The 27,427-nt window shown below is 39.6% G+C and overlaps 1 protein-coding gene across 1 annotated transcript; it reads right to left on the minus strand.

Moving 5' to 3' along the window:
- Positions 1 to 781: 781 nt before the first annotated feature.
- Positions 782 to 27,030, minus strand: UBE2N (ubiquitin conjugating enzyme E2 N). Its single transcript, XM_005312651.5, has 4 exons — positions 26,859 to 27,030; positions 5,630 to 5,876; positions 5,268 to 5,408; positions 782 to 4,560 (listed from the first exon to the last, which is right to left on the minus strand). Exons 1-4 carry the CDS (start codon positions 26,886 to 26,888, stop codon positions 4,520 to 4,522), a joined length of 459 nt encoding a protein of 152 aa, XP_005312708.1. The 5' UTR covers positions 26,889 to 27,030; the 3' UTR covers positions 782 to 4,519.
- Between the last annotated feature and the right edge of the window lie 397 nt (positions 27,031 to 27,427).

A 27,427-nucleotide genomic window follows, 5' to 3' on the forward strand; every position in this document is an offset into this window, starting at 1 on the left:
TAAAATGCCAGTTCTAGAACAATTTTGTAGTAGGAATGCTTCTGCAGGTGCTACAGCCACAACTAGAGGCCTATGTGTGACAAGTCTTCTAGTGATATCTTTATTTCATATTTAAGACCCACCCTCAACTGTGTTTTCATGTCATGTGCTAACTTCTTCTGGCAAAATTTGCATAAATTATTCCCTCAACTCTTTACTGTGAACATGCCTCCTCTAGTAGTTTTGTTCTGTGGCTAGTCAAATTGACAGCTTCTTGCCAACAGATGTCTAGGTCTATGAGTTTAGTTACCTTAGGTATATTTTCCTTTACTAGTGCATGTTACCAGAGTAATTGTGTTTTGCTAAAATAGTTAACTTTTGCAGTCATGACATTTCCTTTTTCCAAGCACTGAACAAACATGAAGTACATCTGCCATCATTACTCATTCCACTCAAGTCCAGGCTGCTACTTCCTATAGATGATGCAGCATCAAAACAAGCAAGCAAACATCAGCAATAAAGCAGTTTAGATACTGTATGCCACTCTTCACACAAACTGCAGTGCTACAGCATTATTAAGTAGTCACAAGGAAAATCTTGAACATTTTGATAGCATGAGTTGTATTTATGGCCTGAAGTCCATTACCTGTGGTGGACACATGCAGTTGTATTAACACCTCAATGTTTTACAGGTGTTGTAAACATTTTTTACAGTAAGCAATTAGGAATGTTGGTTGGATAGTTTAATTACACTTCCAAAGCATTTAAAACTCCTATATTGTGCAAGAAACCAGAAAATAACTTTTCAAGACAAGGGAAACAGAGTTTAATATTTGTCTGAGGTTTGTACAGAATGGTTTACTTTTCTTCCCATTACAAAGCAGTAGCAAATGGAAAACAAGAGTTATGGAGGGCTTAAAAATTTGTCAAAGTTTATTTTCTTATTTTGCACAGACATTTAAAGACCACTGAAACTGAACAATACCATGGTCATACTACAAAAGGGACCACTTTTTTTCAAATGATGCTCAGTATATATGCAATGAATAATCACGCTTCCTTTTATTTCAAGTGTCCATTACGTTACAGTCACGACAGGTTCTGTTTATAACACATTTTATTTTAAAGTAACCCTCAAAATAATTCCAAGTAGGAACACAAACATTGAGGGAAATTTCACAACTTTCGATTTTACTATTCCATTAAGATGTTTTACAGTAACCATAATGTGTTGGAGATACGCTTTCTTGAAAGCTATAGAAGCAACACTTCACTGTTTTTAGGCTACAGAAGTCACCTAATATCCAAGACATTTATTCTATCAGTTCTAAGTGATTTATACACAACCTCATTTCCATGTAAAATCATGGCTAAATGTTTAAAAATGACAGTTCAGATTTCAGAATGTTAAATGCAAGAATAAAGGACCTTCCAGTGTATTTCCTTGACCTAGATTAAAGTTGGTTATTGCAAAAAAAATAAAAAATTAGGGTCTGGTTTACAATGTATGCCTTCTACCTACACAAACATCTGTAAAATATAGCTTCAACTCTTGTTTAGGCTTTCAGGCCAGTTAGCTCTTAGCACCAATAGCACTGAAGGAAAGCTATAAAAGGAAACACTTATTGTAATTCTTCTGCAAAGGTTAACAATTCTAACTAGTACTCATTATGGTAAGGCAACCACACTTGTACTTGTGGCAAATTTTAATTCTAGAGGTGATGGAATGAACATTAGCTAACAAAACATAGTGGGGCATCTCCAACCACCATTTGAAAAATAAATTCCATTAATCTGGTTTCAGATAATTCAGGCAACTATACAGATGAGCTAAGAACTTCAAACATTCTCAAATATGAGTCAGGAAGTCAAATATCTGCAAGCATCACTTGATACAAGACAGAAAATATCTGACATTGCATTTTAAGCTTCATTAAAAGCATAAGATTCAGATGTTAAGTGACTATTGTAATATAAAATTATATTTTCATAAATCCTACTTTGCTTTAATTTATTGTGGACTTGAAGTCCACTTACAGATTCTTACAATCATGGTGGATATCACTGAAGTTATGCCATGTGAAGTTTTTAGAATCTACAATTGTTTTTAAAATAAGCATTTAAGGGCATGTCCTTCTAAACAACTTAAATCTGTAGACATCAAAGCTATTTACCCACAGCTTTACATTGTCTAACTGCACAGAGAAAAAGCAGGTTGGGAAGCTATTCAACACTCAACCAGTAGATCTCTCAGCTACATTCCAGACTCATTAAGAATCTTTAAAAACCTGGGATGCATTGGCACCTCTATACACACACAACGAAGTTTACTGCACTCCCCATTCCTTTACCATGGCTTGACTGGAGGAGTACTTTTTCCATTCAATTACATATTCAGAGTATGCTAATAAAGGCATCCATTGGTAAATGTGAACAGTAGTAGTATTAAAAGGGTGTTGTTTTTTTAAAGTGTATCTTTAGCTAAATTCATTTTAGAAGAGTTCAGAAGAGCCATCTACCATGTTAAAAATCAGTTACTGTACAATTAAGGGTAGATGTATGCTCCGTTAACTAGTCCCCCAAATAATGACATGCAAGAGAATTTCACCAACTAAACTGCACAAATGTTCATCAATAAACAAAAAACCTGATTTGTTAGTTACAGTAAAGAGGCCTACTTAACCTGAATAAGACACAAGATCTGCTGCAAGCCACAGATGTGAGAAACTACACCCAATAAGGAAATCTAACTTTAAACCCAGCTTTTTAAGTGTCTTAATCTTGTGCTGAACTAGATTATTCTGAACCAAGTTTTATGACGTTACTATGCAGTGCACTTTGAGGGACAATACCAGTTACCAGTCACTGAAAGCATTTGTATGTTGAAAATGTAACTTTAATAGATAATCTTCATCTTACATAAGAGCACAATAAATACACCACATTCTATAGAAACTCCAGATGATACTAGAATAGGAGTGTGGGAGGCAGAGAATACCAACGGACTACATAACCATCACCGTGAATTGCAAGACATACATTCCCACTGTAGGCTGTCATTTATACAGTTCAGACTGGCCACACTGAAAGCTTAGAGATCAGAAAACATTCCTGGAGGGTGGGGGTGGAGGAACGAAGAGAAAGAAAAAAAAAAAAAAAAAAAAAAGAGAAAGAAAGCATTTAAAGGGATATGAAGTTGAACTGAAAAAGAAATTAAAATGGGCTTCCAAGAGACAAAAAAAAATTATAAATGTAATAGCAAGGAAGCAAGAAGCTATTACTTCCTCCAAATGAATAAACCTTTCTTGTGATATTTAGCTTACTTAGGCTTATAGATAAGATCAGTTGGGTCTAGTTGAAAGTAGCTTAGCAAATGTCAATCGACTGATTAGCTGGTCTGTAACAGCTGTATTGTACACTGGTGTTTTATATGCTTTTTTTGAGACACGAGTTAGAATTAAAGAGCATAGTGTAATACCTGATAATCAGCACAAAACAGACAAGTGACACATTTACCCAGTTACTGCTGTCATTTGCTCTGTTAGCCTCCTGCTTTAATGATACATAAGATGTTATGTATATACATGTTAATGCATTGTCAAACCTTTGACTGTGATAAATTATACTTATCAGAGGCTCATTTTGAAAGAATCAGCTACTAATATAATTTTGTACTATCTCGGCCAATTTAGGAACACACTGTGGCATGAGCTAGTAATACAAGTCAGCAGCAACCAAAGTAAGGGAATTTGAAAATTCTTCCTCTTACTATTTAATCTGTCAGACTGGAGATGACAAATTGTTCTGTTCTGGTTTCAATTTTTTAAATACAATTGTCACAGTAGAGAAATGAAAACCACAGCAAAATAAACTGTACAACAGCAAAGTAGAATAACAAAAAATATTTTACTAAAACATAAGATTTACAGAAGATCTTCCAGACAAGCCATACAAAATGGTCACAAGCTTTTTCTTGAAAGGAGGTTTCTACACTTGACAGCAGAATCACAATATTATTAGTGAAGGTGATGGATGTTTAATGTTCCCATTTTTGTTCAAACAATCAAGCTTGTCCATCTACAGCATCTAAGTTAGACTTGGCTAGAGGGCATATCCTAAAGTGTAACTGGTTAGCTGCTTTAACCAATGCATTTAGCATCACCATAAAAAAAGGGAAGAGGAGGAGCACACAAAATTAAAACAAAAAACCCTGCAGCTAACCCTGACTACCTTCATTCACAGTGCTTATACTTAAATCATGATGGAAAAAGTTATTCAAAGCAGAGATGTGCTACTGCTTTTAAACAATTTCACAACAATCCAGATGATATTTCTAGCCTCTGCTCATGCGTTACAACAGTGAATTAGGACAAGACACAGATTTGCTAATGTGCATTTAATCACCAAAGGACTGAAGATGTCTGGGCTTTTATTCTGTAATGTTTCTAAGACTGTGTCCATTAAATGCAAACAAAAGAAAAAAGAGAAGAGGTCTTGGCAGAATAGGAGAAGTGATGCACACTTGATGTTCAGAGCGAATTTAAATATTATTCATGGCATATAGCCTAGTCCATGCTCTGGCTGTAAAGAAAAAAAAAAGAAGCACACTCTTAAAGTGAAATAAATCTCATTTTATTCATTTCAATATACTCCATTTCCCAAACTTTTGATTAGACGAACTTGTTAAGCAGAGATACCTGAGTATTTTAAATTAAGTTTTATGTCGCTGTTTCACAAATATAAGCATGTTAGCTGTGGAATGTTAGTCACAATCCAAGCCCACAAGATTCACTGGGAACAGATGGCCTGGCTGCAGAGGATCCTGTAATGGGAAGGCGTAATGCAGCCTGTTTATTCTATTACCACAGAAACTACATTCTATTAGAGCCTGCAACACAAGCAGATTTACAGATGCTGCAGAGCTCTGTGGAACTAAACTGCCATTTATTAAAGAATCTCTCATGATGTACAAGGAATGGCTAGAAGTACAGAAAGTAATGGTTTCTCTTTCCCCAATAAGAGTTCAGTCAAATACTCTTGCACTTTTAGCAATGTAAAACACGCAAACTAAGTGGATCCTCAGAAAAGAAAGACCTCCACTCTGGCTCTGATTCTGTACCTGCATTCAGGGCTATCAACTGCACAAGCAAACAATTGTTCTTGTGAGTCACAAGCACAAAACCAGAGGCCAAGTTTTAAATTAAGTTCTAAAATAAAAACACCTTCGTAATCTAGTTTTCATAGAATTTCACACAAATACGAAAGTAACAACTTGTGTGATACACTACCTGTTTCTATGGCTTGGGCTTCATTGGTCTTCCACTGCTCTGCTACATCATTTGCTAAAGGATCATCTGGATTGGGAGCGCTTAGCAAAGCCTGGATTGATAGCAGAACTGTACGGATCTGCAAAGCTGGGGACCATTTATCTAAAGAGACAGATTTACAGTAGTATGAAATACCACATTCTTTATTACCACCTCCAGATTTAATGCGTTTTCTTCTCAGATTAAAGCCATTTAAGCCAGCCTCGTGAGCAAGCTAAAATTAAAAAAAAAAAGTTTGTAATCCTTTTAATATCTAAATTGTCAGTTTTCCCTGCTAAGGATGAATTAAGAGAAATGTATTTAGTGGAAAGGATGACACTTACCTTTCAAAATATCTAAACATATTCTTCCCAACTTGTCTACATTAGGGTGATAAATTTTGGTCATGAAACGTACTTTCGGAGCTGCCATTGGATATTCTTCTGGAAGGAATAGTTCAAGTTTAAATGTCCCACCCTCAAAGGGGGAATCCTGTGGACCTGCAATGACCACATGAAAATAACGTGCGTTGCTCTCATCTGGCTCTGCTTTTATCCCGGGGACTGGTTCTGCCAGCAAGCGCTGGGTTTCCTGGAGGAGGAGGAAGAAAGTCATGGTGTAACAAAGGCAAGCTATTTAAAACACAGCAAACGTATTTAGACAAAATTTGTACCAGGATACCAAATATTCATTTTAAGTAGATTTATGCAAAACCATAGAAAATGACTTTGCATATTAGGTGAAGTATAAAAAGAAACAAAAAACAAACAAAAAAAATCACACAGAGCGAGACAAATTCAGAATGGAAATTAGGCATGAGAGTAATCAATCATTGGAACAATGTACAAAGCATCGTGGTGGATTCTCCATCACTGACAATTTTTAAATTAAGGTTGAATGTTCTTCTAAAAGATCTACTCTAGGAATTATTTTGGGAAAGTGCTATGGCCTGTGCTATAGAGGAGGTCAGACCAGATCATTACCAGGGTGGATAAAAAACAAACAAACACCACAATGATTTTTTTAAAAGAAAAAATAATTTAAAAAAACATTTAATTTAAATCTGATTTTTTGATAAAATGCTTTTTGAGGAAAACCTCCCAGTGGACTTCATATATCTGCTTCAATTACCTTTGGTAAATGAAATAACCAGTCATTTTCTGATATAGCTGTAAAACTAATCTGAAAAGTTTCCAAAATAAATCACTGTTTAAAAATGTATAGTGTGTACCTTCTAAAAATGAAACGTACATCTGAGTTGTGAAGAATATATATTAAGGTTCTTACAACCAACAAGAATGCACTTTTATGTAGAAAACCATGATTAAATAGAGTCTTCCTGACTAGTGATTTAAATCAAATCCACACTGATCATTACAATGATCCTATCCGGCCTTAAAAGTGATGAACTCTAAGGAAAACCCCACCACCATTATGCTGAGGAAAGTGCTTCCCACTCTGCACTACACAAAAATGCCTACCAAACAAAGAAGAATCAGAAGGAAGAGCTATTTCATATGCAATGTTCAAGTTTTCCTATGTAGTAGTGAGAGGACTTTAGAATGATTCAATAAAACAAACATCTGTGCAATGTATTCATAGCCATAAACCAAATTTAAGTTATCAGACTGAACATGCACAATTCCATTCTTCTGCATTACTGAAAGAAAGCTTTACGGTTATGGGGTATATCAATTTAAAGAGAAACCCATCCTTGTGTTAAAGCCTGTTTAATCTACTTCTGTTACCGATACTGCAAATACATGCAGCATCTTTATTTTATGCTTAAAACGTGAAAACCTGTGGAACCTGGAATCCCTAAGGGGCGATTAATGCAGGAAAAAAAACAACCAAAAAACAGCCTTTTGAAGCTCTCCGGGGGAGGAAAGGACCACTGACTTATACTAGTTACAGGAGGTCAGAGATCAAAAGATCAAACTGATAAAGGAACAGTTATACTATCCAAAGGGTTCTGGATCTGAAACCAGACACAAACTGGTAACCAGGAGAGCAGACCAAGTTGAGGGATTTGACGGACTGATATATACCAGAGCCTTATGTTGGACAGGGGGCGCAACGTGACCTCTGGTAAGCTTTTAGAATATACGTAGGAACTTTCATTGTTTTCTATATGGTTTTTTATGCAATGCTTTTACCCTAAAACTAAGTGGATTTAACTTTGTGAAGATTGCTTAATCAGTGGTGGAGAAAGGTTAACCACAAATGCTGGACCATGCTCAGATCCACTGGGGGAAAAAAAATCACAGTGAGGTACAGAGGGACCTTGATCTGAAGGGAGGGATGAAAGGGGGGGAGGGGGAGGAGAGAGAGAGAGAGAGAAGGAGCGAGCAAGCTCTGCCCAAGAGAGGGTCAAAGGTGTAGTTAACCCTGAAACTGTAACTATTACCATATTTAAGATTACTGTAACGGAAATATTAAAGAAAAATGTCTATTTTCTCTCTCCTTTACTTTGTGTGTTTGACTACTTCTATCTAGTCAGTTTCACTATTTCCCCTCTGAATCGTTCACAAAACAATAAGGGAGAGAAAATTATAAAAAGTAAAACAACTTGTACAACAAGAATTAAAGCTTATGCAGTGCACACTACATGACATTTATAAAATATTTTATGTTGGGTGCCCACAAAACATAACCCCAAGACTGAAGCACTACTACAGCTGCAAATCAGCAAGATGGATGTGCCTCTTTGTATTGGAGTACATCAAAGTACTGTTTAGATAAAATACACTTATTAAATTAACAAGGAAACTAATATTTAAAGGCTATATTTACCATTTTGACACAGGTGTCTTTCTCAGAGCAAAAGGGCATCCATTACTTTGAGCAGAAAAACCTCATTTATAGAAAAGCACCACAATCATTAAAGGCAAGTACTATCAGTTTACTTATCTCATACAGTAATTAGCTGTAAAGCACTTGCCAAATAAAAATCTGCTACAAGCCATATTATAAAAAGACAAAAAGATAATACAAATGTTTTATTGAAAGATCACAGTTAAAACCACTTTTAATCAGCTATGATTAAGCAGATAATACCCACAAAATGAGAAAAACTAAATTAAGAGTCTTAAATGAAAATAGAATTGAGAAGGGAAAAAAAGTACCCAGATCAGACAGTCCATACCACCATGTTACTTAAATATTTAAAAACCCCTGCTAGGTTATATAACACTCATGACCTTAATCTCTGGCTAAATATGTTTTATATGACTACTACTTATTTTGTATCAACAAATGTAGTATTTGTCTTTTTCTAGAAATAAACAGTTCACTTTTTTTGGTATATCCACCAGATTAAAGCTCTGAGTGACAGTAATTAGGCATAAATGGTGGGAAGCTTTTCACAAAAGTGTTCATTAAGTTGAGATTTTTTTCCAACTTTCATTAACAAAATTTTGACAATCAGGTGTAGGGGAGAAAAGCCAGGCTTAGACCTCACCTACTGAAAGCATTGATTGCTTCATAAATTTGATGTAAGGCTATCTATGTATTCACTGCCAAAAAGGGGGTTTGTTTTTTGTTTTAAACAGAAATAAAACTAATTCACATTAGTTATCATGCTATCTCTACCAGGATTTTACAAGGGACAGCTAGTTTTTACAAACCAGGAGGTAGCAACGCAAGATCAATACTATACCCCCACCTGGGGCTGACCTCACCTAGCTACATCAAGCAGCCTGGTCTCCACTAGGATTTTAAAGCAAGATAGCTAACTTGCATTAGTTATTTATGTAAAACAAACACACACACACACACACACCCCCCCAACAACCACCACCACCCTCCAAACACTTTGGCCTTGGCTACACTGGCACTGTACAGCACTGCAACTTGCTGCGCTCAGGGGTGTGAAAACGCCCCTTCCCGAGCCCAGTGAGTGCAGCACTGTAAAGCGCCAGTTAATCAGAGCCTACAGCGCTGCATGCTCGCTTTCAGCGCTGCAAGCTACTCCCCTCAGGGAGGTGGAGAACATACAGCGCTGCAAGAGCTCTCGGCGCGACTGCACTTGCGCTTCACAGCACTGCGTGAATTCCCAAGTGTAGCCAAGGCCTATGTGTGCGCGTGTTAAGGGGGAGGGGGAAAAGAGCAGTGAAGACATCGCCTTAAGCCATGTCTACAATACAAAATGATGTTGACCTAACTTACTCTGGCATACAGCCACCATAGTTATTAAATCGCTTCTGCATGCACACACTTGTCTCCTTGTGTCAGTAGTGCACAACCTCACTGGGAGTGCTTGTATTGTCAGTGTGGGATAACCCCTGAAAGCCAGTAACCGCTGATGTAAGCAACACAATGTCTACACTGATGCGGCACTGATCGTGCCTCTGCCGCTAAGGGAGGTGGTATTACTAAACTGGCACAAAGAGGCACTTATGTCGGCAGGAGCCAAATTTAAGTGAAGACACTTTCACAGCTAGGTTGATGCAAGGCAGCCTATGTTACCTAGCCATGTGATGCAAACCAGGCTGTAGTCTTTGGCCAGGTCTGAACTTGAGAGTTGTAACACTATAGCTACTTTGGTTAAGGGTGTGGGGATTATTTTTAGATCAATATAGTTATACTAGTACAATCCCTAATGTGTATACAATTATTCCAGTAGAGAGATGTCTTACACCAGGATAGCTTATTCCCTTTCCCATTCTAGAATAAACTATACTGGTATAAACACAATAAAACTGTGCTAACTATGCCCACACCAGGGGGGTTATAACTGTTTTATCTACATCAGTACAACTTTTATGCACTTCATATATTTCTTGCAGACTCTTCTGCTTGTTAACCCAATGTTTGCTGTCCCAGCAGCAAAGCTCCTATTAAAGTGCTTTCTGCCTTGTGGAGCTTTTAAATTCTTTGAAAATAAGCAAAATGTTGGGTATAGGCACAGGAGTAGTGACACCACACTGGTAGGTTTTGCAGCATCTAAGTACAGTAAATTTTGTCCCTTGTTATCCTGATTTCTGGGCTCTCATACTTGAACAAAACACCCGAGCAAGGCACTATAACACACAAACTTGTTGGAATATGAAGCCAGGCATTAAAAAAACAAAGGTTATTAATCATTACCTTTTAGAGAATGCTGCATAAATTAATTATAAAAGGCACGGTAATGCTTGTATTTTAATACCCTTTTACAGTGGGAACTGGAAAGTGACTGGAAAATAAAGTTGTCAAACACATGCTGAATGCCCTTCTTGTCCTTGCCATTTGAAAAATAAGGATATTTGATATGCCCCACTTTAAGTATTTGCCAGTCTCCTTTAAATTCAACTCACTAAGGCCCTGATCCTACAGAGCACTTCAGCATGTGAGTAGTGCCAATAACATCGATGGAACTACTCAAAAACTTGGAGCATGTGCTTATGTACTTTACTGGATCAGGACCTAAGAAAGTCCTATATTTAGAATTAACACGAAATTATTATACATCAGACTTATTCACAGAAAAATAAGACTCAGACCAAGATTTTTACAGGTATTTAGGCATTGCTGTGCTCAGCATCATAATGCTTAACTGATTTAGGAGCCTAAGTCATTTTCAAAAAGTATTTAGGCAGTCAGGAGTCTAAATCCCATCAAGTACCTTTAAAAATCTCAGCCTAAATAAATACTTCCTGTATAAAATAGGGAGTTCAGACAAGATAGAAAAAAATATGCAGTATTCACCATTGTTATTGCAAAAATATATAACTAAGGCCCTACTTGAATCATGGGATGATTGTCAAATAATTGCAGCTGAGTTGCAGACAAGAGACACAAAGTTGCAGAAAAGTAATAATGGACCTTTATTAATTGTAGTAATTTGGAAAAGCCAGAGAAGACCCATTCGTTTAAGAAAAAATTGCTGGAACAATACTCAAGTACTATGTTATGCCTGCTAATTTGTGGTAACCAGACATTTTGCTGCAAGTATATTACTGTCATTAATATGTAGGGTCCGCAGCCAGGGTTCCTATCCAGCTCTGTGCAGCTGACAAAATTATGGTGGAAGCCTAATATTGTGGGATCCACAATATCGCAAATTAAGGAAAGTCTTACATAAAAGATTTTACAGGCAGGCTTAAAAAAAACACATTAAATCCCAATATAAATGTCTGTACAAAATTAGCTTTTTGATCACTGAAAGCCAGAAATGGAATCTAGCAATTCGGAACAAAACGTTTTAGCAAGACCTAGAAAATGTGGCTCTTTGAGGCCTACTGGAAACTAAGTCACAGAAAGAACGGGCTTTGAAAATGCTATTTAATAATTTTATTGGCTTCATTAAAAAAGTTTAATGAAGATTAACAGAAGCTAAAAGGTGACTAACTTGTCAGGTAAAAATCCGACTTTACAGATACCCTCCAGTAGGAAATCCTCTTGACTCATTCAGGGAAGTATGTCAATTTCCTCATCTGGTTACTTTAATCCAAACACACTAACTCATTAATTGCTATTTAAATATCATGGGACTTTATAATACTATAAAGGCATCCTAGAGCTACCTAGTTTTGCTAATCCTCATACAGATTTTTTTTTTTTTTTTAAATACTGTGATTGTAAAAAAAGGTTCTTGCCAGAATTCTTGCATTAATTTTAAATCGGCAGTCAAGGAATTTGTAAAAAATATTTAAGGTTGCCATGCAGAAGAGAATGGGGATTTCCTCATTAGTGCAGTTGGCTTTTCTTTTTGGGGAGTGGGTAGAGAGGGAGAAGATCATATTGGGGGGAGGGGGAGGGAGCATGGTTAAGAGTGCTGAGCTGGAACAGTTCTTCCAAAAAGGCAGCCTTGAAGAGAAGAATGTTGAGAATAAAAGGGATATCCTGAGAAAAGCTGGAGCTTGCTGAACAGTGGCTTACCTAGACAAGAGACCACAGAAGCAGATGCTTTGTTCTCAACTAAAAAATGAAAAGTTAACAGACCTGAAAAAAAAACTGGGATTCTCAAACTGCTGTGATGCCTTGGAGCCATACAAGCAAGAGACACTCAGTTTCTTAGGATGTGATAGCTCATCACAAATTGAACATCTGCAGGCATCTTTCTTTGCCACCAAAAACAAAAATGGCAAAATGAAGCTTGGTGAAAAAGCAAGAGTAAAATAAGGTATCCCCCCACCACCATCATCATCACCAGGACACCAGTACTGGAGAACCTGGTAGAGAAGAGATGATGCAGTGATCTGCATAAAAATATTGTGCCACTATCTATACACAAAGTGTAACAAAAGCATCATTTTTGAGAAGCTTGGATGTCATTTACCAGCCCTTTAAGTCTTTTGAGAATTTCTTATTCAAGACCACAACTCAAGCAATCAGTTTCAAATAATGATAAAGGAAAATTATAAAATGCCAAAGTATACATATTGTAGAAAAAGAAAGCTAAGCCAAACAAACCTTCTCAAATAAGTTACAACCTGTAGGCAAAGGTTAGTACAATACAATGGCATATTGACTAATAATTATACTTGAAATGGAAATTCATGTTAAACTATTTCTAAAATATCTTTACACTAGTGTAGTTCTGCCACTAGAGAAAAGTGAAAGCTCTAGCCCTCACTTGACTGATTACTCCTGAGGGCATTCTGTGCCAAAAAATGCAAAATTCTGCAAATTTTATTTGTCAAATAAATGTGGAGGCTCCAGCATGGCATTGGGGAGCACAGGCTTCTGGCTGCACAGAGATGGGAGATCAATGTGCAGCTCCCCCTCCCCTCGGGACACTGACTCAGCAGTGAGGCTGCACCAACCCCTGACACAGCGCAAGGACCGGACCTGCCCCTCCGTGCCAGGGGAGAAACACCCTAGAGCCCTGCCCCTCCGTGCCAGGTTGCACCCAGGTGTGGGCAGGCAGGCTCAAGTGTCGAGGTGCTTAGTGTGTGGGGGATCCAGGTAAGGGGTGAGAGGGTTCTGTATGGGGCAATCTGGGTGCGGGCAGCTTGTGGGATCTGGATGCTCAGGGGCTTGTGGGGGGTTCTGGGTGCAGTGGTAATGGACTCTGCAGGGGGTCCAAGTGAAGATTGTTAGTGCTCAGCAGGGGGATCTGGGTGTGGGGTGGTTCAGTTGGGGGAGAGGGGTTGTCCAGATGCTGGGGATCCAGGTGCAGCTGGTTGGGGCTCAGTATGGTGGGGATCCAGGTGCGGCTAGCTCACTGGGGTGGTCCAAGTGCAGGGGGAGTGCAGCTAGTTGGGGGAGGGGGGGAGCCTGTGGGTGTGTGACCCTTGGCAGGAGGATCTGGGTATAAGGGGGTCTGGATGCACAGGAGTTGGACGGATGACGGAGCAGTTCCCTGTACAAGGATCCCTCCCCTTGCAGTTGAAGGGTGATGGGTGCAGGAAGCATGGGGGAAGGGGGAGCGGGGGGGGGGGGGAGGGAAGAGGGCGGTTTTTAGAGGTTCCTACAGCCGGGGGAGTGGGTCTGACCCGGCCCCAACTGCAATGCAGGGGAAGAGGAAGTCCGGTGCTCCCCAGCCCAGCAGGGACTAGCAGCTGAGCCCAGCACAGGGTAGGAGCCACCAGCCATGTCTTCCCCAGTCCTGCCTCCACCCCACAGTGATTTACCTCTCTGCTGGCTGCCCTGGGCACCTGAAACATACTGCTGGGGAGGGTCGCATGACCACTTTTATGGCCTCCCTTTGCTTTTCAGTCAGAAAGTCATTTTTCTACAGGGAAACAAAAATCTGCAAGGGACAAATTCTGCACATGCACAGTGGTGCAGAATTACCCCAGGAGTACCTGATGAGAGTCTGGACTGATTTAGAAGATTGAAGAGAAAATGTGTCACATGGAATAGGAGGGCTTTAGGAGACTTTAAGGAGTTTTTTTTTTTTATTTATTTATTAAAAGGACCTTGTATATGTTGACGGGGAAATGGTCACATTCCTATCTCCTTCCCATACATTTTGGCAATAAAGAAGCATAAGGACATTTGTTGTCATTCAGTGAGAGATACTGCTTTAAAAGTTATAGAACACATCAGGAGAAAGCTACAAACTTTTTCCAAAACTATCGTGAAGGTATTAGGACTTGCATCTATTTAACAAATTTCTGTGGTTCCAACAATTTTAAAACAATTAAAAAAAGGAAAGTTAATTTGTCCATCTTATTTTATTAGCAAACAGCCTCATACCTTTCCCCACTCAAAAGAAAACCAACCCAAAATCATTACACCTTGCCAGATTCACTGTGCTTGTGAAATTAGTGCTCTCCATGCAAAAGAGTTTTATTCCAGTTTCTTTACTTTCCATTCAAGGCAACAGATCTCTTCTATGAAGTTGACACCAAATGCCCAAAAATTGCCTGCTAATCCATGAGTTTTATGAAGCATCCATTAAAGTGGTGCCAGGGAGCAGGCACTTTAACATGAAGTTTAACTGTCTGGTCTTTGCCATTCCAAAATTGCATAGCAATGGCATCAGACACAGAATTCATTAAGAATTAAAAAAAACAAAAAACAAAACAGAGGAATTTATTTCCCTGCTGTAACTAGCAGTTGATGTAGCATATCAGAATACTGCATTCTCGTTTCTTCTGTCATCAGCTTCAAAAACCTCCTGGCCAGTTATGTGTTATAAATGGCCAATTCAGCAACTTTTTGTAGTAGTAAGAATATGGGTATGGCAACCTTATGAGAAGTAACTTTACAACACTGTGCCTTAATGTTACCGTCTGCCTTGTTTTAAGTACAGAATCAGCTCAGTACCAAGTGGTAGTATCATTTGAGCAATCTGAAATCTCTCAACACAAAATGATTAATTTTCACATTTCCAGCCTGTTAATTTGAACATTAATGAAACACCCCCTAACTCAAAAGAAAAAACGTTAGAAGTCAGTTATAAACTTCAGAAACACCAAGGAGTTTTTTTTTAAACCCTGTTACTTTTCCTTTTTTTTAAATCCAGAGTCACAAGAGAATGACTCTTCCTCACCAAAATACGCAATTGTTAGTAGTGAAAGCCTTGCTACATGGAAATCTCAACCAATCAAGCAATTTGACTGACTATGGAGCATTCTACTAGACAGGCTGCTCTACTGGCTTAAAATTCCGACACCTTTTGCCAAGACTCAAGAGACATGTTAGTTCATACAAAGGAGACTACTCCATTGCGCTACTGGGATTAAAAATAATAATAATAATAATAATAATAATAATAATAATAATAAAAAACCCTCTGTGCCAAAAAGCCAGTTAAAACACCTCACCATGTTTGTAAGTGGAGCAACAGAGTACAGCTCCTCCCATCCACCAACCCCCCCCACACACACACTGTTAGCACCTTTGCAAAGACAAAAGCATGAGAACCATTCCGCCCCCTCTCCCAAATTCACCAGTACTTTGCAAGACTTAGAAAAGTGCCCCAGTAGTGTGTGACTGAGCCAGAGCTTTCCTAACTGTGAATGTTCACTCAATCATAGGTATTTACATGGTATGGGTGATAGGATATCCCACTCTTCTCCACCCACAAAGAATTCCTAAAACCAGGAGAGAACCAGATATATGTTCATGCATCTAGTGTTTCACCAACAGGAGAAGATTCACAATTCCCTGCTGCAGGGCTGATTAAGACAAACAGAAAGATGTTCACTGAGAAGAAAGAGGGAAAGAAACAGGAAACTTCCTAAAGGAAAGTAGGTTTGGGGTCAGTGATTAAACAGTTTAAACTTCAGCTTGATCCTTTTCTCTTCAAGCCAAAAGGAATAGTATTCTCCCTTGGGGAAAGAGCACCCTATCTTGCCTTCTGATCCTCCAGACCGGCTGAACACAATGATGGGCTCTGGAACAAAAAAATCCATCTCTCATTTTTCATGAGAGTCCCACTGATTGGGGGAATTTTTTGGGATCACCTCCCTAAAGGAGGAGGGACCAATTGAACCTGGGGGACTAATGGGGAAGGGGAAGAGATGTACAGGGAACAGAAGGGAGATGGGGATGGAAGCCATGCAAAAAAAATAAAGGGTGTTGGAAGGAGAAAGGGTCAACTATTTTATTATAAGAAGAAGAGTACATGATTTGTTTTTTTAATTAATCCAGTTAACTGCTATAGCCAACAGGAACTTAAATACTCCACCCCTTGCAGGTGTGTGGCTTTTTTGTTTTGGGTTGGGAAAAAGGGAGGATAGCAGAGGGAAAAGAAAATTCTCCCAACATACAGAAAGTGAACCCCAGCAAAAGTGTGAGATCTCACCTATGGGACAGATTTTATTCCGTGTGGTTAAACTCCATAGCATTGTTCTCATTGTTTAGAGAATGACAAATGAGATCAGAGAAGATCAATATCTCCTATTTATACCAGGCCACTGAGCAACAGCATGCTGAAGCTACTAAAATATACACAAGGGAATATACAGATTATTGCAGAGTGCTGTAGCACCTTACATCAAAGGATCCCAAAGCATTTGACAAAGATGGGGAAGTATTCTTTTTATTTTAGAAAAAAGAAGAACAGGAGGACTTGTGGCACCTTAGAGACTAACAAATTTATTAGAGCATAAGCTTTCGTGGACTATAGCCCACTTCTTCGGATGCATATAGAATGGAACATATATTGAGGAGATATATATACACACATACAGAGAGCATAAACAGGTGGGAGTTGTCTTACCACCTCTGAGAGGCCAATTAATTAAGAGAAAAAAAACTTTTGAAGTGATAATCAAGCTAGCCTAGTACAGACAGACAGTTAGATAACAAGTGTGAGAATACTAACAAGGGGAGACAGATTCAATGTCTGTAATGGCTCAGCCATTCCCAGTCCTTATTCAAACCGGAGTTGATTGTGTCTAGTTTGCATATCAATTCTAGCTCAGCAGTTTCTCGTTGGAGTCGATGGACTACAAGCTATCAGGAACAGTATCCCTGATAATGTCACAGCTAACCTGGTGGCTGAACTTTGTGATTTTGTCCTCACCCACAACTATTTCACATTTGGGGACAATATATACCTTCAAGTCAGCGGCACTGCTATGGGTACCCGCATGGCCCCACAATATGCCAACATTTTTATGGCTGACTTAGAACAACGCTTCCTTAGCTCTCGTCCCCTAACGCCCCTACTCTACTTGCGCTACATTGATGACATCTTCATCATCTGGACCCATGGAAAAGAAGCCCTTGAGGAATTTCACCATGATTTCAATAATTTCCATCCCACCATCAACCTCAGCCTAGATCAATCCACACAAGCGGTCCATTTCCTGGACACTACTGTGCTAATAAGCGATGGTCACATCAATACCACCCTATACCGGAAACCTACTGACCGCTACACTTACCTACATGCCTCCAGCTTCCATCCAGGACACACCACACGATCCATTGTCTACAGCCAAGCTCTAAGATATAACCGCATTTGCTCCAATCCCTCGGATAGAGACAAGCACCTACAAGATCTCTATCAAGCATTCTTAAAACTACAATACCCACCTGCTGAAGTGAAAAAACAGATTGACAGAGCCAGACGAGTACCCAGAAGTCACCTCCTACAAGACAGGCCCAACAAAGAAAATAACAGAACACCACTAGCTGTCACCTTCAGCCCCCAACTAAAACCTCTCCAGCGCATCATCAGAGATCTACAACCTATCCTGAAAGATGATCCTTTACTCTCACAGATCTTGGGAGACAGACCTGTCCTCGCTTACAGACAACCCCCCAACCTAAAGCAAATACTCACCAGCAACCACACATCACTGAACAAAACCACTAACCCAGGAACCTATCCTTGTAACAAACCCCGATGTCAACTCTGTCCACATATCTATTCCAGTGACATCATCATAGGACCTAATCACATCAGCCATACCATCAGGGGCTCGTTCACCTGCACATCTACCAATGTGATATATGCCATCATGTGCCAGCAATGCCCCTCTGCCATGTACATTGGCCAAACCGGACAGTCTCTACGCAAAAGAATTAATGGACACAAATCTGACATCAGGAATCAAAATACTCAAAAACCAGTGGGAGAACACTTTAACCTGTCTGGTCATTCAGTGACAGACCTGCGGGTGGCTATATTACAACAGAAAAACTTCAAAAACAGACTCCAACGAGAAACTGCTGAGCTAGAATTGATATGCAAACTAGACACAATCAACTCCGGTTTGAATAAGGACTGGGAATGGCTGAGCCATTACAGACATTGAATCTGTCTCCCCTTGTTAGTATTCTCACACTTGTTATCTAACTGTCTGTCTGTACTAGGCTAGCTTGATTATCACTTCAAAAGTTTTTTTTCTCTTAATTAATTGGCCTCTCAGAGGTGGTAAGACAACTCCCACCTGTTTATGCTCTCTGTATGTGTGTATATATATCTCCTCAATATATGTTCCATTCTATATGCATCCGAAGAAGTGGGCTATAGTCCACGAAAGCTTATGCTCTAATAAATTTGTTAGTCTCTAAGGTGCCACAAGTCCTCCTGTTCTTCTTTTTGCGGATACAGACTAACACGGCTGCTACTCTGAAACCTTTTATTTTAGAGGGGAAACTGAGCCACAATAATTACATGAATTTCAGTAGTGCCTTTTATATTGACTAATTGTTTCTCTGATCTGCAGAGCCAATATGGAAGTCCTTTTACACCCTCTATGCCTTCCCATTTGAGTTTCAGTCTTTACAGGATAAACACTATAAAAAGTATACATGCACTCTGTTAAAGCCTATCAAGGTGAAAGTTATATCAACGCCACCAACTGTACATGCAATCAGCTTGATCTTCTTATTGTGCATGTCTAGCAAACCAGCAGGTTTAAAGGCAAGAATTGGTTGGTGGCTGTAAATCCTACACCTCTAGTTATTATCTGTGATGTTTTCCCATCTTCAGGAAAACCTGGAATAGTGTAGAGTTACAATACAAGAATTCCTTAAGCTGCCTGTTTCGGTAGCTACAGACTGCGCTCATCTTCTATACATTCCCCTCTTGGCTTTTTGCTTGTGTTTTACTGGTTCTATCTTTTGGCTCATTCTTTAATGGCTCCTCCCCTCATCTACTGGTTCTCCTCATGGTTCTTTTCTTGGATCCTTTCTCCTCACTCTGAACATATCCCCCCACAAGAGTTTAAGCCACTACCTCTACACCGATCTCACCTCTTCTGTTTAGCCTCACACCTATTTTAAAGGGGTTTCACTATGTTTAATGTTATGCTTTGATGGGTTAATAGTCACTTAGCCACTATGTAGTTAGCAAAAACATCTACAAAGAAGGTGGTTAGAGAGCCATTTTTCATTTTTCTTCCTTTCATTACATATTGAGTGGCAGTTATGACAAGAAGGCTCACCCAAATTTGAAAGGGATTTGTTATATTTTTGTTTTACAGTCAAAGGGAGATCTTATGGCAAAAAAAAAAAAAAATTAATAGTTCCAGCAACTTCCACACACACAAAAAAAAAAACCCACTGTCACAACCCATCCAATACAAGTCCAATTTTCAAAAATAAGTGAATGTTTTAAACTTATTCCTTATAAGATTTGTTTCCAGTTTATATTAGTGTTCATAATTAAAACACTTTAAATGGTACATGGATGTGCTACCTTTTAGTAGAAGTTTAAAACAAACTCCAGATCAAGATTTAGCAGCATGCGTCCCTCCCTAGCACACATTTGAAATATCCAGTAAAAGATATCTATAGTAAAAGACTTTGTTTACAAACAAAAATTCTACTGATATAATCAAATTAATTTAGGAATTGATTTAGTTACATCAGTGAACCTCAAATGGGCACTCTTAAAATGGCAAAGAGACAAGTTACAGTCAAGTCAATATCAAGCGCTCAACCAGAGTGCCCACAAAAGTCTGTTTAGACACTGATTTAGTTAAACACAGGTTGTACCATTTTACACCAGGTCTAAGCTAGCAGTAACTAGATCTGTGTAAATCACCAAAATAAGTTTAAAATATGATAATTAACTGGTGTACATAAAAGCCTGTTATTAAAGCTGCACATGTGTCAGGTTCTGGAGACTACTGCTGTTGAAAATCATAATTTTCTAAAAAGGTTTATTGTAAAGTTTAACTGAATTGAAATGGAAAATATTACTGACTCATTATTCAAGACTGGGTCTCTTCAATTTCACTTTCTGCAAGAGTCGTAAGGATGACATTTAGTACTTGGAGGATGCCATGCAAATAGTTGGGGTAAGAACGCAGGAACGATGAGAATGAAGAGAAATGGCTTTTAGTTTAAAATACCTACTGGTTTGTTTCTTTAATATTTGCTCTCTAGCTGAGATTTAGGTGTGATCCCTGCTCTCTAAAGGAGATCGAAGCAGCAAGTCTTAGCCAGTAATCAGAGATTAGTCAAGTGATCATTTAAAGAACCTGAAATTAATCACTCACCTGCCAACCATGCAGGAGAGGTCATTTCTTTTATTCTACCCTGCCTTCAACTATTGACTCCCCCACTGAGTCAGACCCATTTTTCTTCTCCCTGCGATTTCAGTTTGAGTCACAGGCCCATTTCACCCTGGCTATCCTCATGCAAGTCATGGACCTGTTTCCCAGTTTTGGCTTCCCACCATTTCCTTCCCATGTGCACATGACTGACTTGAGCATAACTGCCTGGGGATTTCCCCTTGCCTCACCTTAATTAGTCAATACACTGGTAAACCAATGTAATCACCACCCATCTACATATCTTATTACAGCATCGATATTAACATTAAACCATTTATTTTGCCAGGACTTGTTTGAATTAAGACTTTTATGATATGATACATTTATGTTAATTTGCCTGCGGTTAGTAAGAATCTGGAATAAAGTAAATTAAGATGTTCTACCACTATCTAACTCCATCACACAGTTGGAGAGTTAAACTGAAGTATATGGAATGGAAACTACAGCTGGTTAGAGAGCAGTTGGGGTTAAAATTAAGCAGCATATGGCATGTGGACAAGAAAACAAAAACAACATTACAGCCAGCTGCATGACATGAGTGAACATTCATTTTTTCATACTCTATCAGAGTGGGAAAATATGATTTTCTCCCTCTCCAGGGTAGATTGTCTCCAGGTAAAAAGGTAAATTGTGTGTGTTGGGGGGGGGGGGGGGGGAGGAGGGGAGAAGAGAAGGGGGTGCACACAGCGGAGGGAGAGCACTCATCTAATTATGAGCATAACAGTACATTGATGGGAAAAGAGTGTTCCTGTTTTGGGATAGAGCAGTCTGAGGAGCTGCAACTGTAGACCTATTTCACAGACTTCATATATCAATACATCTTCTGTATTTTCCACACACAAAGTCTAGAAAAGGAGTTTATCAGATACATAGGTAATGGCCCATGAAGAAAAAGTAGCCATAGCCAGCACGGTATGATATGAACCAAACTGGTTTTATTTTACTTGCTAATATCTTAATACAATACAGCATATTCTCAAGTTTTAAAACATGTAGGTAAAAAAACATCTGAGTTGACTGTAAACTTCCATTACTTACTTTTAAGAAAGAATCACTGGACAGAATGCTGTACTTTTCTCAAAAGAAAATGTCAGCATGGAAATGTATGTATGAATGCACACAGTGAAGGTCAACTATCCATAATTAGGCACCTACCATCACCTGCAGAACCATGAAAAACCATCAAACCAAAACTCTATCCTAAGGCTCATCACCACCATACCAGTGATGCTGAAGATTACAAAGTTCTTAACTGCACTAGAGTACACCTGCCATTACCGCATTGTAGCAAAACAGTTCTTTAAGATCAGTAACTGGAAATAGTCTTTTACATCTCTTTACCAAAAGTGACCACACTGAGGACCATTCCCCAGAAGTATAACTTAGATATTTTTTTCACATCTTATCGCATAGAGCTGAAAATGAAGCTGAGTTCCTGTCTACACTGGGGATGGGATGCACTGGTGTAGTTACACCGGTGCAAATTTCTCTAATGCAGATGCACTACTCCAATTAAATTCACTGAATTAAATCACACTGATGTGCCATTTACATTAATGAACTCCCTAATGCAGACACACTGCATCAATGTAGTTATTCTGGTGCAAGTTTCTCTAATAAACAAGGTCTTCAGCTCAGGACTTGAAAAAATTACCCACCCAGCTGAAATACACTAGCCTCAAACTATACCCCATCCAGCCTTGGCTCCCACCCCCATTGTGTAGGCCCAAACAGACCAGTCTCTCCTGCTGCCTGAACTCAGTGCTCCCAATTAATGTTGGTGCACACACACATACAGCAAATCAACCAATTTTACCCCCTATAATACATTAATACTTGGCAGTAGTCCCATTAAATCACTTTATGCCACCCTCCAAAATCCTTTACTGGAGTAGCACAAAGACCCACATGCATGCAGAGTCCTCTGCTGAGGAGGCATGGGGCAGGTTTCCCTCCTCCTGGAGGAGACCCAGCCTGTACAAAATCATGAAGCAGCAGACTAAAGAGTAGTGAGACCTTGCCCTGGCCAACCTGAAGACACCAGAACAACAACAAGGTCAATCCCCTGCAGAAGAGAGGGCTGGATTCCATATGGCCCATCAGCCAGAACATATCCACAGCAGATCTCCCACAGATATCTTTGCAAGCCTTCCACTAATATCAAGGGGAGAATAGAGTCTTTATTTAGTAACTAAACTTATTCATACACCCACATTTAGTTTAAAAAAAAAAAAAAAAGCTCTTCCTTAGGCCACCACTATTTCCAACCTTCTCAGTTTCTCTCCCTCTGACCTGTCTTCCCTCTATTCTTTTCTCTGCATTTGCTTCCCTGCAACTCCAAAAATCTAACCACCAAGGGCTTCACTCCCACTCCCTTTCCTATGCCATCAAAACGATCAGCAATGGAATATTTGATGTTGACATTCAAGTATCACTGGCTTTTGGAATTTACCATAGCTATTTGTTTCAGATGTCTGCAGACTCAGGCAGACACAACCAGTTTAGATTGGGAAGGATCTCTCTCTGCAACCATGGTGGGTAGAAACTTTCATTTAGAAAAATAAACAGACTCTGCACAATTTTAGTCATGTAGGCCAAATGTGACCCAAAGGCTGTATGTCTGACACCCCCATTCCAAGGCACAGTATGGACATTACAAAATGGACCACTACAATCCATAATGACCAATCCAAAATTCAAAAGCTCTGGAGTCTATGGAGGCATATATATTTATCTATATACTTAACCTAAAGCGTGCATTATTCTCTTAATAATTACCACTCTCGAAAAGATCGAGCAGCACCCCCCACCCCCAAAAAAATCAGACAAATATTCAGTGTCTAGTTTTAAACTGCAAGGGGCAAAAAAGCACTGGGATACTTTTCTAGATGTCACACTTCCATCCATACCTTGGAAACAAGTTGTGTTATTTGCTTCAAAGTACTCATGAAAAGAAGACAAAAAACTCAGTGAGATGAACCTGTTATCGACATAGAGGTAGTTTCATTATTTTTTGGTGAAGATAAAGAGGTGAATCCAAAGCCACCTGAAACATAATGGGAGATTCAGCTTAACTATAGAGCTTTTGCTGCAGCTCTCCATAACAAACAGTGTGGGCTTATCTAAAGCCAAGCAATTAAAATCATGGATTTTAATCAGCAAGCAGGACACTTATTTAAATCTTCAATTTTAATTGTGTTTTGTATTTATACTTTAACCTTTTCTTTAGGAAAAAAAATGATTCTCACTGGTTGGTAACAATTAAAACATGTTTATTTACAATTAAATAAAGCTTTTATACTAATTTTTATTCTTTTTTGTTAACCAGGAGGATACACTATACTACACGTTTATTTAAGCAATTATATGGCTTAATTTACATTTATTCCAATGCTTAATTTTTATATGTTTTATTATTTGAGAATGATGAATACTGCATTTCTTATTTACTAGATGATTATTTCATTTGTGATGTGTCTAGCTTTATTTGGATGAACATTCAATTAAAAATATATAAAATGTTTTTGTTCATTTAAATGAGAGAGTTTTATTTAATCCAGAAAAAAGTTCTCTTAAATGTGCTGGAAACAAACTTCATCAAAACATGTTTTGCATGTAATACTCTGTTAAATCAGTTTAACTGTAGTTAGTGAGTTGAACCAATTATATCTGGTTACTGTCTCCTTCAAGATTTTAGATCTAGTAGATTTCATCCCCTCACACCTAGTTTTTATTCACATATTGGAAGAGAAAAAGTAGCTTCCTTGCTTTCTCAACTCCCAATTAGTTGCTTAATTTTGAGTGAACTAGTTATTTAAACTAAATTGAACAAACAAGTGAAGAAAATCTCTACACCAGCAGAAGAGGCTATTGCTGTCAAAAGCTGATTTAGCACTCAACAAATTCTGATTCTAGATGTTCTGCCAGTGCCTTCCACCAGTTCATCGATTAGACTTTCTTTAAAACATGATAGCAAATATGTACTATTTATCTTTTGTGATTAATTTATATGATTGTACTAGATTATGTGTTTAGGCCTTAACAGGTTGTCAATTTAAATAAAAATCTGATTTTTATCAAAATCTATTTTTATCAACTCCAATAATTTGTTTCCACTACATTTTGTAATACTAAATATTCTACCCTTACACATTTCAGTAACATTTCCAGTGTTTTCTGTTCATTAAGATAGCTGAATGAGTGACAAATCAAATTGTATTAATACAGTTTTGTCCTTAAAAATTCTCAACATGGCCTGTAAACATTAAGAAATTAATAATAAACTTTAGTCTTAATAATACCCTTGCATAGTTTGTGATTTTTTCCTATTCTAATTTCATTATCCCAGCTATTTATTATGCAACTTTTCATTTTAAGACAGACAATCTAACTTGCAAATTTGCCTGTTCTCTGCTGTTTGCATTGGTTGCAAACTTTCAGTGTGTTCAGCCAAGAACAGCTTCACAGCATTATAAATTATTTGTATGACATTCATTCAATTTAACAGGAAACAACAGTGTTATTTCCCATCAAACCTAATGGACCTTACTTGACTAGTTCTATAAAATTAACAAGTTATTCATCACATCACTGCCTAAAAGTTGGAGTTGTAGATGTAGGTAGTAAGAAGGATATTTATGTTGTACTAACAAGAGGGGATAGATCTATATCAGGTCAATATTATGCTGCATTTATGATTTTTTATTGTGTGATTTCACTTCCATCTGCTGTAATATTTATATAAATTGATATCAAAGAAGTTTACCAGACTCAGAGTACTCAGTGGTTTGAACTAACTACAGTAGTTCTGAAGTAATCATATTACATATTTTAGCAAACATCATATTAGTGTGATCCAAGAAATTTGTTGGATTCACATTGCACTGCATGAATGTATTGTTACAAATTGAGAAGTCAGGCAGATATCATTTAACACACTGCTTGGTTTATATAACTACTACTGAAAGAACTCTAATTACAATATCCACAATATTCAAAAATATTTTAAACCCTTATTCCATATACAATTCGATGTACACACACCAAATATCCAGAATTCAAGAGGTCTTCATTGTTCTGACATTTCAAATTAATATACAGTTTAAAGATTACTTGTTTACTACACCAGATGCATAGAGAAATTCATTTTAGAATTATCTTGCTCACTACCTACAAATTACCATCCAGTTAGAAAGAAGCATCGACAACGAAAATAATTTCAGACCTACTCTCTAAGTGTTAAAGATGCAGAAAGAGCTAATTTGCTGAGATTATTTATTAAAAAGAAATCTTTATAAAATTCAAGCAAAACACATACTTCACAGATACTGTAAACAGTCTAGACAACACGTTAACCATTCCTATGTGGGGCAGTCATCGTAACTGGTGTAACCTTATTTCCACAGTCAGTCCTGAGTCATCAAAAGATTAACAAATCGCAACTAGCGCAAACCAGGAAGCCCTAATTGCGAGGCTGAAGATGGGCTTCAATGGTGCGTGTATCACAATCCTTCCTTGGGAAACGCGGGTGGCAGCAGGATGTTGGCGCACGACGCACTGGAGCACGTTCGGTTTCATTCAGCCTGGTACCGCATTTCCTCGTTGCCGCTGTCACAGAAGGTGCAGCCCCCTGTAAAATCCACTGCCGGGCCCTGCCCCGCCGAGAAGCCCAGGACGCTCTGCGCAGTAACTGAGCGTCTCCTGCCGCGAGGGGGGCCAGAGGCCCCGAGTCCGGGGTGGGGCTGGGAGGGGAGCCGCCCCGCGGCGGGCGGATGCAGGGCTCGTGGCTAACGCCGCTCCCGGGGCCCAGAGGCGGCGCACAGGCCGCGGCCTCACCTGTTCATTCATTCCCCGAGCCGCGTCGGCAGCAGCGGCGCCAAGACTCCGCCCGGGCCCCGCAGTCGCTCCTCTCGCCGCCGCACGGGGCCTCCGGCGGCGCCGTCCTCGCTCACGCAGCCCGGGGGTGGGAGACAAATGGCGGCTCCACAGACACGGGCCCCACCCGCTCCCAGCCCGGCGGGGCCTGCCCGTGGCTCCCCTGGTCAACGGAGCGGCTGAACCCGCCTCCCCGCGCTCTACCCTGCCCCGCTCACCGGAAACTCCGCGCTCTGCGCCCGGCACAGAGGGCCGGCGGCATATGGGGGACCGGGACGGCGGGCCGAGTGGGGGTGGTAGTTACCTTGATGATCCTGCGGGGCAGCCCGGCCATCTTGTCTTATCGGGGTTCAGGCTCCGCTGGGTCTCGGCTCCGCTCGGTACTCACGCACAACCGGAAGGAACGCGTGATATGTTTCCGGCGACGTCACTCCACTACCTACAGCCTTCTGGGAAATGTAGTCACGGCAGTGGGGAGGAGCGAGAGGTCAGTCTGTGGTTCAGGGACCGCTGCCATAACCGGGTGACTGGGGCGTAACTGCCGTGAGATCTGCGGACCTACCGCTGCCCCTCACAGAGCACTGCCCCCCCCCGCAGTGCCTAGACCCCCCGTAGCTCCTAGAATCGCACCACACCCTACAGCCTCCAAACCCACCTGTCTAAAGCCCCCAGACCGACCTATAGTCCCCAGCCCCGAAACCCCCTCACACGCCCCTTGCAGTCCCCAGCTCGCACACGCCCCCTACACACCTTTCAGCACCTAACTCCCACCTCACACAGGCACCCTTCACCACCCTGACCCCGTCCCCACCACATCCTGCAGCAACTAGCTCCCACCCCACACTCCATCAGCCTCCTGACTGTCTGTCATAC

This window comes from Chrysemys picta, chromosome 1, assembly GCF_011386835.1.
Source record: "Chrysemys picta bellii isolate R12L10 chromosome 1, ASM1138683v2, whole genome shotgun sequence".
In the NCBI taxonomy this organism is placed as follows: Eukaryota; Metazoa; Chordata; order Testudines; family Emydidae; genus Chrysemys; species Chrysemys picta.

Bases quoted from the DNA above. Each gene is read 5' to 3' on its own strand.
- UBE2N (XM_005312651.5), bottom strand. From the start codon at position 26,888: ATGGCCGGGCTGCCCCGCAGGATCATCAAG. The intron at 5,409-5,629 runs GTAAGTGTCATC...CTGTCTCTTTAG, and splicing joins ATGTTTAGATATTTTGAAAG to ATAAATGGTCCCCAGCTTTG. The intron at 4,561-5,267 runs GTAGTGTATCAC...TTTTCTTTACAG, and splicing joins AGCCCAAGCCATAGAAACAG to CCAGAGCATGGACTAGGCTA.